The 13,632-nt window shown below is 40.1% G+C and overlaps 1 protein-coding gene across 1 annotated transcript in view; it reads left to right on the forward strand.

Annotated features, from left to right (window-relative positions):
• Positions 1–11,595, forward strand: part of VEGFC (vascular endothelial growth factor C) — a 198,984-nt gene extending 187,389 nt beyond the window's left edge. Inside the window, exons 5-7 of the mRNA XM_068278768.1 lie at positions 2,901–3,010; positions 6,243–6,576; positions 11,068–11,595. Of these exons, the coding sequence (XP_068134869.1) occupies positions 2,901–3,010; positions 6,243–6,576; positions 11,068–11,173 (550 nt within the window). The 3' untranslated portion in view covers positions 11,174–11,595. The remainder of the gene's footprint in view (positions 1–2,900; positions 3,011–6,242; positions 6,577–11,067) is intronic.
• Positions 11,596–13,632: the final 2,037 nt, after the last annotated feature.

Consider the following 13,632-nt stretch of genomic DNA (forward strand, 5'->3'; position numbering starts at 1 on the left):
GAGCGGCTGCTGTGCTGTGCTCCTGTGCGCGATCACAGGCGCGCCCCCGTGGTGTCCCCCGGTAGCGCTGGGAATCAGTGAACGGGAACATGGTTCCCGATCACCGATCCTTGTCCCCTGCAGAAAAACCAAAGCGCTCACACATGAGTCTTCAGTTCTTCTGCTCGGAAAAAAATTCATATCCCCCTTGTACTTCCGCTTAGCGAGAAGTACAAGGAGGGAAAACAAAAATGAAGGTGGCCATCTTGTGGCCAAATAGTACAACTATGTCTACATATTTTTTACATCACAATTTACACGTATAACAACACTAAAAATTAACTGTTTATGTCCCACACCAAAATATTACCCAAATAAAATTTTTTATGAAAAAAAAAAATTGCAATAAAAAAAAAGACATAAATAGTTACCTACGGGTCTGAACTTTTTAAATATGCATTTGAAGGGGGTATACTACAAACATTTTTTAAATTATAAGCTTGTAAATAGTGATGGACACAAAACGGAAACAATGCACCTTTATTTCCAAATAAAATATTGGCGCCATACATTGTGATAGGTACAAAATTTAAATGGTATAATAATCGAGACAAACAGGCAAATAAAATACATAGGTTTTAATTATGGTAGCGTGGATTATTTTAAAGCTGTAATGGCCGAAAACTGAGAAATAATGAATTTTTTCAATTTTTCTTATTAATCCTGTTAAAATGCATTTATAAATAAATAATTCTTAGCAAAATGTACCACCCAAAGAAAGCCTAATTAGTGGCGGAAAAAACAAGATATAGGTCAATAAATTGTGATAAATAGTGATAAAGTTATTAGTGAATGAATGGGAGGTGAAAATTGCTCTGATGCATACGGTGAAAAATCCCCATGGGCTGAAATGGTTAAGTGAACATCTGTGGTGACCTACAATGCACCGCTACTGAACATGCAGACTCTCTCTTTCTCAAGGTAACTCTTATTCAATGTAACGTATAACAGGTCAATAAAAGATGTAATAGGATCAGTTCTTAAAGATGAACTTTAACCAAGGATTGAATTTCATCCCATTCAGTAGCTGGTAGCCCCTGTACAATGAGAAATCCTTGTTTACTTGAGTAGATAATTGGGGTGGGGGAGGGAGTGTCTATGTGGCTGATATTGTGGTGAAACCCCTCCCACCGTGTGATGACATAACCATGGCCCTAACAGTTTGTTGCCTGTGAACCTTGTTGCATTGTGGGAAATAACAGCTTTTTCCAACTGCCAAGCAAGTTTCGCCCTCTATGCATAGAACTCTCAGTAAATTAATATTCCGTACAGATCCCCTGATTTATTCATTATGTTAACCTTACAACTTTGTACATGAAGAATATTTGCTCTACAGGGAAGAGCAATAGAATGCCAGATTTTTCAGTTCTGAACCATGATCCAGAAAGCCAGAAACTGCAGTGATATTTCTCTTCTGGCTTTGGTATTAAAGTCTGTGGCACCAAATTTCCTGACTTAAATGTTAATAATCTGAACATTTGTATAGCGCTTTTCTCCTGACGGACTCAAAGCGCTCAAGAGCTGCAGCCACCGGGACGCACTCAAGAGGACACCCTGCAGTGTTAGGGAGTCTTGCCTTGAGCTTCTTACTGAGTAGGTAGTGACCCTAGCCAGGACTCGAACCCTGGTCTACCATGTTAAAGGTAGTGCCCTTAACCAGTACACTATCCAGCCACTATTGTTAAGCCCCATACATGCTATCGGTGACAAATTTGCTATGTATGTCAGGGTTATTTTGTAGGAAGGTGTAAAAAAATTAGACAGCAATATTAAGTGAACAAGCATAAGCAATCCTGCAATGAAAAATAAACTCATGAGATTAAACAATTATGTCTATAGTACTAATAGTAAATATAGCTTTCATGGAGTCTCTCATTTTTATTGTAAAGCTACGTACACACATGCGACAACGATTGTTCGTTGTAAACGACGAATGAACTTTTAATTGACGAAAGAACGACCTAAGTAAAGTTAGTTTTAAAAGGTGTGTAACGATCACATCGTTAGAACGAACGTTACATCACGTAAAAGCACCTATTGCGCCTGCGCATAAAAATGAAAAGTTCCATGGAGATATCGTGAAATGCGCATGTCAAGCTTAGTACGAACGACCGTTTCCAACGATGTACTACTTTTGCAAACGATCGTCGTTGGGAAAAATCCGCCAAGCTAGATCGTTAGTTTTTAACGATCTAGCTCGTCCGTCGTTAGACTTAATGGTCGTTGGCTGCTTTTTTTTAAACGATTGTCGTTTGAAACAATCGGGGAACGATCGTTTCAAATGACTGTAGTCGCATGTGTGTACGCACCTTAAGTTTAAGTGCTAAAAAGTCTGAACAGGGCTGGTTCTAGACTCATCTGCTCTCAGTGGTTTAGCGATGTGATCACCTGCCACATGTCCAGCTTCTTCTCTGACTACAGCGGCACATCATGTAACCCGAAAGCATGTACTTACAGGTCACATAAGGCTCTGCCGTAGCCATAGATACAGGATGCTAGACAGGCGGCTAGAGATCCCATCGCTGGACTGTGTCTGTGCCATTTAAGTCTGTTTCAGATGACCTATTAAAGTTTTCTCCACTGTCCTGCTATTGTAAGTGTTTTCACAGCCACACTGACCTTTTTTGGCCTGTAATCAATGTTCATGAAAGCTGCTGCTTCATTGGACTGCCAGTTTCTTTTAACTACAGAGATAAAGCCCTGATTTATTAACCCTTGAAATAGAAAACATATATATATAAAGGAACACATGCAAGTACTAAGTAGGATTGGTATATATGTACATATGTTTATCTCCAAATGTCACGTGTCACTTCAGGTACACTTTAAGCTCTTACAACTACAACATGTGCTTCTTTCAGGTGTCAAGTGGCAAATAAAACATGTCCCAGGAATTACGTGTGGAATAACCATTTGTGCAAGTGTATGGAACAGCATGACTTGGGCTTTTCATTGCACCACGAGGAGCCAGGTAAGACATTCCATCCACACTGAACACATTGGAGAGGAACTCTCCTTTACGGTGCAATTCATTGTTTGCTGTGCTGAATATCTCCGAAGCTCTGGGGAGAAGAGAGTTTCACCATCATCCTTTTTATTTTTACATACATCATGCGCAATATAAGATAATGAGGATTATTAGATAACACTGATGTAATATCACATTACTGTCCTTTCATTATTATGAATAATGCGTGGAGAATGACAATTTCTTGAGTTAAGATAAGAAAATTACAGCAAAGAAATATGATCCACATTGTATCCTATACATTAAGTGTCTGCGTTTTTAATGCATGGTCATCTGTCATCCATTTATTTCAGCGGAAAGGCTTGGAATTATTTTGTGGATGTTTTATTAGCTCAAATCACAGCCCTAATGCCGTTTAGTTACACTAATGATTCCTTTTAATGCACAGCATCATGATGACATTTTAAGTCATTGTTGGTCTTTTTTGCTTGCAGCTGTACCATATGAATCTCAAAGATTAAACCAAGTTGTTATCTTTAATATCACTACAACAGTATGCTCTGCACTGAGTAATAAGATAGGTTCATTAAAGCAAAATCCCAGGAACCAGTTTTCATTTATCTTGTCAGAGCGCAGACGTTTTAGTATGGTGAGCTCTCTCCCATTTACTTGGTGCGTAGGTTTGCTTGTTTTATACAGTTTTTCTACTTTTGATGCCACTAACAGAGATCCATTTAAAGTGTTTTAAGGTATTTGCAATAAAAATGATGCATTTTAATGATTCAATTATTGATATTAAGGATTGTAAATACAGTATGTTACAAGCAAAGTGCAAAGTCTACGTATTGAAATGATGCCCAAGGTGGGCTAGCAAAGTGTGAAATGCCACATATCTTTGCACATTTCATAGCTGCCATGCAATGCATAGCCATGAACTACTGTAGCAAGGTACAGAATACAAAATGCAAACAAGCAGTGACAGTTAAATAGAATATGCACTGACAAGCAAGTCAGCTAAGTATTTTTTTAAATACTGCAGTGATGGGCAAACCCACCAAAATGAAAAAACTGGCAGAGTATGCAGTGACAGGCAAACCGGCAGAGTGTAGAGCTGATGCACTTTACACCAGGAAAGCTGGCAGAGTATAGAACAGATGCACAGTGACAAACAAGCTTGCAAAGTATAGAACACTGTAGTGATGCTCTGGCGAATCATCAGCTTCATATTCCACCACCGAAGCTGACTTAAAGGAACACTATCGATTAACATGTTTTTTTAACCTGGGTTTGAGAGAGTTCCTGAAGTGCTGGTAAATAATGATGTATACATTTCATTTGCTTATCTCTTTCGTTTACTGTAACAAATTTCTTTCACTCTGAACTGATGGCAGTCTGCTCAATTCTGATGGTAGAGTGAACAATGGGGGGTGGGGATTCCCTCACAGTGCATCTGTTAACTCTGTGTGTTATGCTTGGAATACACGGAGCGATCCTGCCGCGTCCCTGCTTGTCCCCGCGAGCACCCGGATCGATTCCCACTCGTCCCCGCAGGTGCTTACTTATCTTCCGCTTGATTCCCCGCTATTGTCCACCGGCGGGTATCGAGCAGGGAATCAATCCGCGCGGTCATCGGACCTGTCGGATATTATCAATCGAGCCATCAGCGGCTCGATTGATAAGGAACTATTGCTCCGTGTATGCCCAGCATAACTCTGTGTGTGAGAGAAAGCTCTTAGAAGCTGCCTGTGTTTCTGAGCTGTCTGCAGGAGAGCAGAGGAAATGTAACTTGTTATAAACATTTGTAATTGTCTGTGACTCCACAGCTTTTCATACTTTTTTTGCTTTCAGGGAAAAATACTCTGTAGTCTGATATGCAAAAAAAACAACAACAATGGCTATGCATTGAAGCAGACACCCCTTTTTGATTTGATTTCTCCCAATAGAGCTAAATCCCACACACAATGAAGTAAAGCCTCTGATATTTAACATGAAAAGAAGAAAATGTTTACACAGCTACTTAGACGCGTACATTTGAAATCGGCGCCGGTAGACTTGGGCGCAGGATACAGCCGGTATATGGCTGATCCTGCTTCTGCACAAGTCCGGGCCGTATTAATTACTATTCCCCCTCCAGGCCGCCATGGATAGTGGGGAAATGAAATAATTCGGCTTCCAGCGATTGCTGGAGGCCGAATTATTGTGTTTTTTAAACAACTTCAGCTCCGTCTTCTGACGGAGCCAACCTTGCTCACTGATCAGTAGAAAAGAAAGTTCCACTACACCAGTGGCTGGGTGCAAAAAGTTTTCTCCGTTTATTTTATCATCAATCAGTGAGTACAAAAGTTAAAAAAAAAGCTTTTTTAACTTTTGTACTCACTGATTGATGATAAAATAAACGGAGAAAACTTTTTGCACCCAGCCACTGGTGTAGCGGAACTTTCTTTTCTACTGGACATTTCGAGCTCTCTGGTTCCTCGCTCCCTTTGGTCTAAATGTGTGTGGATGTTGCGGGTCCTTTTCCCCTTTTGATCCTCTTGCTCACTGATCGTCGCTATAGACTGATTCCTATTAAAGTCTATGGCGGCGCTGGCTGCGCCCAAATCTAGCAGCGCTGAAAAGCACTGCTCCGACTTACACATTATTTATACATTGCCATTTTACAACACTTGGGTATTGATAGAGTTCCTTTAAAACTGGATAAAGGTATCTTGAACTAACTCTTCATCCATCATAACTCACCATACTTCCAAAGGAGGAATTCATAGTCAAAGATGTTTCTAACTACAACATACCTCTTCAATGTACTACTACTGTCAGTCCACATGAAGCCAAGGATTCATGATGTATGTGTATAAGACCAATTGCCAATATAAAGGAAATTAAGTGCAATTCAAAGCCTTCCCGTTACAAAAATGGATGAATGACAGTTCTGTTTATTGTTCCTTCTTTTGTGAAGGCGTTTAGTGTCATGGTGGTCATCAGATGTCACAGTAATAGCATACAAACACTTTGGGTTTTCTTGCGTACATAATAGTTGACATTTTCGTGGTACCAGAACTGTAATGAGTGAAGGTGTGTTTAGGGGTGTGACTGACATGTTCACACTGGGATTCTGGGGCTTAATGTACTACTTCAGGCTCATTCTTTACTTTTATGACCTCCTCCTGATTGTGTAAATTAATTTTATTTACTAAGCACTGCATTCATTTATTTACTTTATTTATTTAACTTGCAGAGGAGAGTGAAGACTTCCATGATATTTGTGGGCCAAACAAAGAATTAGATGGTGAAACCTGTCAGTGTGTTTGCAAAGGTGGCTTGTTACCCTCCAGCTGTGGTCCTCATAAAGAACTGGATCGGACATCTTGCCAATGTGTCTGCAAAAATAAACTCCTTTCCATTAACTGTGGGCTAAATAAGGAATATGATGAAGAGAGGTGCCAGTGTGTATGTAAAAAGACCTGCCCAAAACATCAACCACTGAATCCTTTAAAATGTGCCTGCGAATGTGTAGAATCACCAAACACATGTTTCCTCAGAGGAAAACGATTCAGTCATCAAACATGCAGGTAAATAGACAAGTGAATAGTAGTACAATGTTATTATGCTTATGAAACTTTCTATGGTGATAACTTGGGTACAGGTGGGGTACCGGGGCACCCTATTGGAGAAAAAAGACACACGCAAAAACGGGAGCCCAAATAGCGTAGTACGTTTTTGATAGGGGTGGGTTTATGAAAAAGTGGATACTCACAAAAGAGGATTGCAGAGGGGCAACAGACCGTTGGAAGCAGGTGGAGACAATAAACACGACTCCACTTGGGCTGTCCAAATGGACCTGGATACGGTCGCTCTCCTTGTGAAAAATTACTGGTTCTAGGAATGGTGCAGGTTTGGGCCCCAGTGCAGGTTTTACATTGCCCCCCACCAAGCATTTTATACCTAACAATTGATATGGTGCACCAAAACATGCCAAGGACTGCCACAGTATTAGAAAATACAAGCAGTGGAGAGGAACAGTTTGTTAATGATTACCACTATTAAAAGCATTTATAGAATTGATCATTACCAGCACAGGACCAATAAAGAGCTAATACTGCCATTGAGGGAGGGCTTCTCGGGGCCCCTCTGGCCCAAGGGCCCTGGTGTGGTTGCAACCTCTGCATACCCTATCGCTACACCACTGTTTGTAGTGCGCACTCACCAACTCCCTTGCAAGGGATATCTTAGGTGCTCATGCACTTGGTGCCCAGGTTTAACGTGTTTGATCCATTTAGGTGCTGACCAAAGATGCTACAGATGAAGACAGTATTTTCAAAACTCAAAAGATCTTATGAACATATGTCACTGTAGCATCTGCTGCTTTTACTGTCAGTTTAAGATGACCCAAGTGGCTGCTGATTTATGGTCTCTGCCAAGGTGTTGTTGCTTGTATCCCACTGTTGTTTCACCTTAGGTCAGTCTCCTTATCATCTACCACAGAGGTGCCTATTGGGTAGATTGTGATCTAGCGGTAGATCACAAACAACTTCTGGGAAGATCCCACACTGCCGTCTGAGTGACGTATGCATCGTTGTAACATCTGCAGGTGTTGCTTCATAAGCCTTCGCTGAGCACTCGCAACCTGTCTGCTGTTGCGAATACGTCAGTGTTAGCGCTCAGACCTTAGACTAGTATCCGGTGTGCTTTGATCTGGGAGGAAACCAGGGATTTCACACAAGACTAGGACTATTGTCATTATTACTATTGATTACCTGTGTATGATTCTGGCTATACTCTGACCTTGCATTTGACCTTGCATTTGCTTAACGGTTCTGTACTTCTGCCTATCTGACTCTGTTGCTGAACCTTGCCTGAAACATTACTATTCTCTTGCCTGCCGATTCTGCACTGTTCTATCTCTCTGTTGCCGATCTTTGCCTGTCTGACCCTTCTACTCTCCAGTTAGCCCTTGTCACTGGAGAGGTGTTTTGTTAGTACCCACCAGCTCCTCTGGTGAGGCCTAACCTGGTTATTAAAGCTAGTGCTCATCAGCTCCTCTGGTGAGCACTGTCCAATTACAGATAGTACCCACCAGCTCCTCTGGTGAGGTCTAGTTAAAATATCTATTATTGTGCAGATAGTACTCACCAGCTCCTCTGGTGAGATCTATCTATTTACTTTACTGTGCACCAAACACTATACACCTCTGTATCTCTGCATTCTATACTTATATTATTGGTGATAGTGCAGATCACCACATAATCAGGTATAGAGTCTGTATTATTGGTGATTCTGCAGATCACACAATAATCAGACGTCTGTGTTGCTACACCAATCGTTACAATCGTACTCTGGACCCGATTTATCAATGCATTACCGACAGTTTTTTCTTCTAAAACCGTTCTAACCAGCAGAGGAACTGTTCTGCATGATAGTGAGAAACTTCTCAAATCCTATGTAATACCGGCAGTTTAGCGTAGATTTCTAAATCCATCCCTAAACTGCTACAGATTAACAAGTGCTTCATAGCAGTTCTCCAGATAGTGCAGGCTAGATGTCATGTGTGAAGGGCTCCACACTCAGAGCCTGCTGACAGCATATGCGTTGGTTACCTCAGCAACAGTAATTTCCCTTAAACACTGCACTGCCTGAGAGACCTTCCTAAGTCCTCCTATTCCTAACAGTTTAAGAAGGAATCTGCACAATTTAGTGATTTCTTAGGATGTCTGAGACAGCTATGCAAGGATTTCTAAAAACCTACTAATATTTTGTCTCAGACACTCTTGATAAATGTCCCCCTCTAGCTAATGAAGAGCATTGTTCTGCAATTAGGAGATTGCTGTTTTTAGATTGGGCAGCATCTGTGCGTTTTACAGGTGAATCAAATCAGTGGACAGATCTATGCAGTGATTCTGGAATTAAACATAGTCTGGTAGAACTGCAGGGCAGGTGACACTGTAAGAGAGGAATTTTGTATGAGCATAGGTGAACTTATGTGTGCTTTTTAAATACATTGTTGCATTATTGTTTTGCACAGGAGTTATTTGTTAATAGAGTTTATTTGTATTACGTGAGGTGGTGGATATCCTTACAAACTCTGTGCTGCCAATCAAAGTGTACTAGACAAGCGCTACAGGATATATTTACATAGAAAAAAGAATGCCAAGTGGAACAATCACTTCTTTAAGAAAACAATAATGTGATCATTCAGGATCAGTGGGGCTCGTCAGCTTCTCTGTTTTTATGCAATAAGATCTGAATAATCTGAAAATATGATCTTTCACTAAAAAGTGTACCATTAAAGAACACCTTAACCACTTCACCCCAAAGCGGTTTTTACCCTAACGGACAGGAGCGATTTTCACCTTTCAGTGCTCATCCCTTTCATTTGCCAATAGCTTAATCACTAATCATTAATCACAATGAAATTATATATATCTTGTTTTTTTCACCACCAATTGGGCTTTTTGGGTTTGATATTTGTTTTTAGTAATTACTTTGTTTTCTATGCATTTTAAAGAGAAAAAAACAAGGAAAAAATGAAACAATACACTATTTCTCCAATCTCATCCTCTATAGTTTCTATATAAACACTGCTAGTGTGCATAATTCCCACACATTTTATCTGCCTATTTATTCTGGTTATCACAAGATGATTTTAATTATGTCCCTAGTACAAAGTATGGAGACAATATAGTATTTGGAAATAAAGGTGTAATTTTTTTTTGGTGGGTTTTTTTTCCACTATTTTTACGTGCATGTGCACTGAGCAGGTGTGTGTGTGTGCACGCGCACAGCGCCAGCAGCACTGTCTGACTTATAAAAACGTCCTGGAGCCATTAAGAGGCTCTAGCAGGACGTTTTTATAAGTCAGCTTGTCATTAAAGAGAACCCAAGGTGGGTTTGAAGAATATTATCTGCATACAGAGGCTGGATCTGCCTATACAGCCCAGCCTCTGTTGCTATCCCAAACCCCCCTAAGGTCCCCCTGCACTCTGCAATCCCTCATAAATTACAGCCACGCTGCTGACAAACAGCTTGTCAGAGCTGGCTGTGTTTATCTCTATAGTGTCAGACTGCTGCTCTCCCCGCCTCCTGCAGAACTCCAGTCTCCGCCTGCATCCCTTCCCTCCCTGCTGATTGGAGGGAAGGGACGGGGGCAGGGACCGGAGCTATGCAGGAGGCGGGGGAGCAGCTGAGGCTGACACTACAGATGTAAACACAGCCTCACAGCACGGCTGTGATTTATGAGGGATTGCAGAGTGCAGGGGGACCTTAGGGGGGTTTGGGATAGCAACAGAGGCTGGGCTGTATAGGCAGATCCAGCCCCTGTATGCAGATAACATTCTTTAAGCACACCTCGGGTTCTCTTTAAGTGGCTAAAGAGGAACTGTTGCAAAAATCTAAAACACATACAAATAGGAAGCATGTTTTACCCAGAGTAAAATGAGCTATTCATTACTTCTCTCCTATGTTGCTGTCGCTTACCGTAGGTAGTAGAAATCTGACATTACCGACAGATTTTGGACTAGTCTATCTCTCCACAGGGGATTCTCAGCATGGCCTTTATTCTTTATAAAGACACTCCATGAAAAAGATTTATACAAAGATGCTGACCATCCTCCCTGCTCTCCGTACACTTTTTTTGGCAGTTGGGTGGAGCAACTGCTGTTCAGAAAATGCTTTTGAAAACAAAGAAAACCCTGAGAACTCCCCAGGTGAAGATGAGCTAGTCTAAAATCTATCTGTAATGTCAGATTTCTACTACCTACTGTAAGTGACAGCATTATAGGAGAAAAGTAATGTATGGCTCATTTTACTCTGGAAGAAACGTACTTCTTATTTGTATATGTTTACATGTATTTTAAATGAAGATTTTCGCGACAGAGGTCCTTTGAAGCTTTAAGCTTCAGGGAGTTTCCCTGTAATATTCAAAGTAAGCCCTGAAGCAGCGTTACTGTGGAGTGGTATTTTGCTTGGAAGATAGTACTTACTTAATTATTTGCATACTATTGTAAACTGAATGGAAATGTGAATGGTTTTGTTTGATATTTATTACTCAGTTTTGCTCTCTTCAGTTGCTACAGACCACCATGTAAGTCTCGACCGAAGCGCTGTGACCCTGGCCTTTACTATAGCGAGGAAGTGTGTCGCTGTGTTCCCACATATTGGAGAAGACCATAAATGGACTCCTTTTTACAGACAGAGGAGGATATATTTCATATGCTTCTGGACTGAAGAAGACTGAGACTTGTTCTACGTATTGGATGACATTTTACATTAAGAGCCCTGTTCAGGATAGAGACACATGCAATGTGCATTACACAAGACTGGGATCAACATCTACTGGCCAAACAAGATGTTATTCCCTTCCAGTTTTTGAGGGTTTGTATAGACATTTCTCTACAATGACACAAGCCCGTGATTTCCCTCCGTTTTTTTTTTAATTAAGACAATGACTATATAATTTATTTCCACTAAAAATATTGTGCAGCATCCTGTTTATAGCAATATCAATTTAAAAGCGCACTGTGATTCATATTTTTATATCATGTAAAATATGTTTAATAAAAAAAGAACAGAAACTTGTATTATAAACCACCAAATACGTCCAGCTGGACTTCTTACTGCACCACGAGATTACTTATTTGTAAAGCTTTTTATTTTTGTATTTTACAGCCAGTGTTTTGGAATATTAAGTCTTATTTTCTATAGAAGATTATCATTGTTGTTTCGCTAGTTTCATTTTTCTAGGCCTTATTGGGTATTCTTTTTTCCTAGCAAATTAGAATTCATACACAAAGTTGTGGCGTCATTAACTCTGTAAATAGTATTTATTATTTATTTATGAGGGTTCCTTTGGGAAAATAGCACTTTTGCAAGCCTCTGAAGTTCTCATTGCGCTCACTGGAACATCATGTTCAGTTACTACTAGAGATAAAGAAACATAGCTGTGTCAATTAAATATGTCTTCATCACTGTATTCAAGAACCCTGCCAGACCTCATTTTAAAAATTGTTGCAGAACTAAGGCAAAAAAAGGTTCAGTGATTGAATATATTTACATAGTCTTATTTATTTACATTTATAAAAGCAAACTTACTTAAAAACTAAAATTAAAGCATCACTATCACTAATTTTCTTTTAGATTTAAAACACCTTTATACACATACATATAAGATGCACATTTCTACCTGAGTAAAATGCACTATAAATATTATTTTCCAATGCTGTTGTAGCATACAGTAAACAGTAAAAATGTGACAGAGCTGACAGGTTTTGGACTAGTCCATCTACTTGTGGGTGGTTTAAAGCATTTCCATTACTCTTTACAAAAGCACTCCATGTAAAGGATCTATACAAATATACCACCCAAGCTACCTTGCACAATATTTTGGCAGTTGGATTGCGCAATTGCCCTTCAGTAAGTGCTTTTGAAAATAAAGACAACCCTGGGAATCCCCTATGAGGAGATGGACAGTCATATCTGTCAGATTTTAACTTAGTGCTGTAAGTAACAGTGCCATAGGAAAAACGCGTTAAAAGCACATTTTATTCTAGATGAAATATACATTTTATATGAATGAATTTTAAATTTTACAGTTTTCCACGTGGTCCGTTAATCTGTGGTAAAAAAAAATGTATTGCCTTACGTCCTTAGGAAGGCTCCTGGTAGTCCCTATGTTCACCTGATGTTGCTTTGACATATTTGGTAGGAGCTGAGTCTTTAGGACCATCTGTTCCACCACTTCAACTTACTCATTGTTGCTATGAAAAGGCTAAGAAGATACCTCTTTTCATAGTGTCTGTTAGCAGAAGAGACAGGATGTGGTGGCCATCTTGGAAGCTGTGGCAGAAAGATCTTCATCACTCTTGCAGAGGATTTTCTCCTCTGTTCAGTCAAAGCCTTCCTAGGCAGATAAGTATGTTGTTTTCTCCTTATGCTGGGAATACACGGCTCGATTCTGAGTCATTTAGATGGCTCGATAGATAATTTCCGAACCGTCCGATCTCCCGCCCAATTGTTTTGCCGCTCGATTCTGCATTGAGAGCAATGGAAAAAGATAAGAAATACGAGCGGAAGATAAGAGAATTGCCAGCAGAATCAAGCGGGGAATCGATCGAGCAGAAGAATCGAGCGGCAAAATTGAGCCGTGTATGCCCAGCATTACATGTTTCTTTTAATTGCATTCCAGGATCTCTGTCTTTAATAAGAAGAACTAGGCGGGCTCAGACATGCATAGACTTGGAGCATTCTGTAGGGACAGCTGAACAGCAAAAATAGAAACATATCCCATTGAGCTCAATGGCAACTTCAAAGCCTACTTACGCATAAGGAAAAGATAAGCAATAGATGCTATGTACAAAGCTAATGATCATTTTCTGAACTTGTTTTATCTGCTATTCCTGTCAGAAAGGTAGAAATGCTTCTTATTGTGAACCTGTGAACAGTAATATATAACATACATACAACTATTTTAACACTTCCTCATTAAAACAGTCACCATAAAGTGCCATAAGATGCTCTTATTCTCACCATCTGTGCCTTGCAAGCCTCCCTTCCTCACCTAGAGCTCATATGCAGATTCAAGGCTGGTTTACATGGAACATTGTCAGTGTTCTCGGGGAACTGACGGGTTTGCA

This window comes from Hyperolius riggenbachi, chromosome 1 (genome assembly GCF_040937935.1).
Source record: "Hyperolius riggenbachi isolate aHypRig1 chromosome 1, aHypRig1.pri, whole genome shotgun sequence".
NCBI lineage: Eukaryota > Metazoa > Chordata > Amphibia > Anura > Hyperoliidae > Hyperolius > Hyperolius riggenbachi.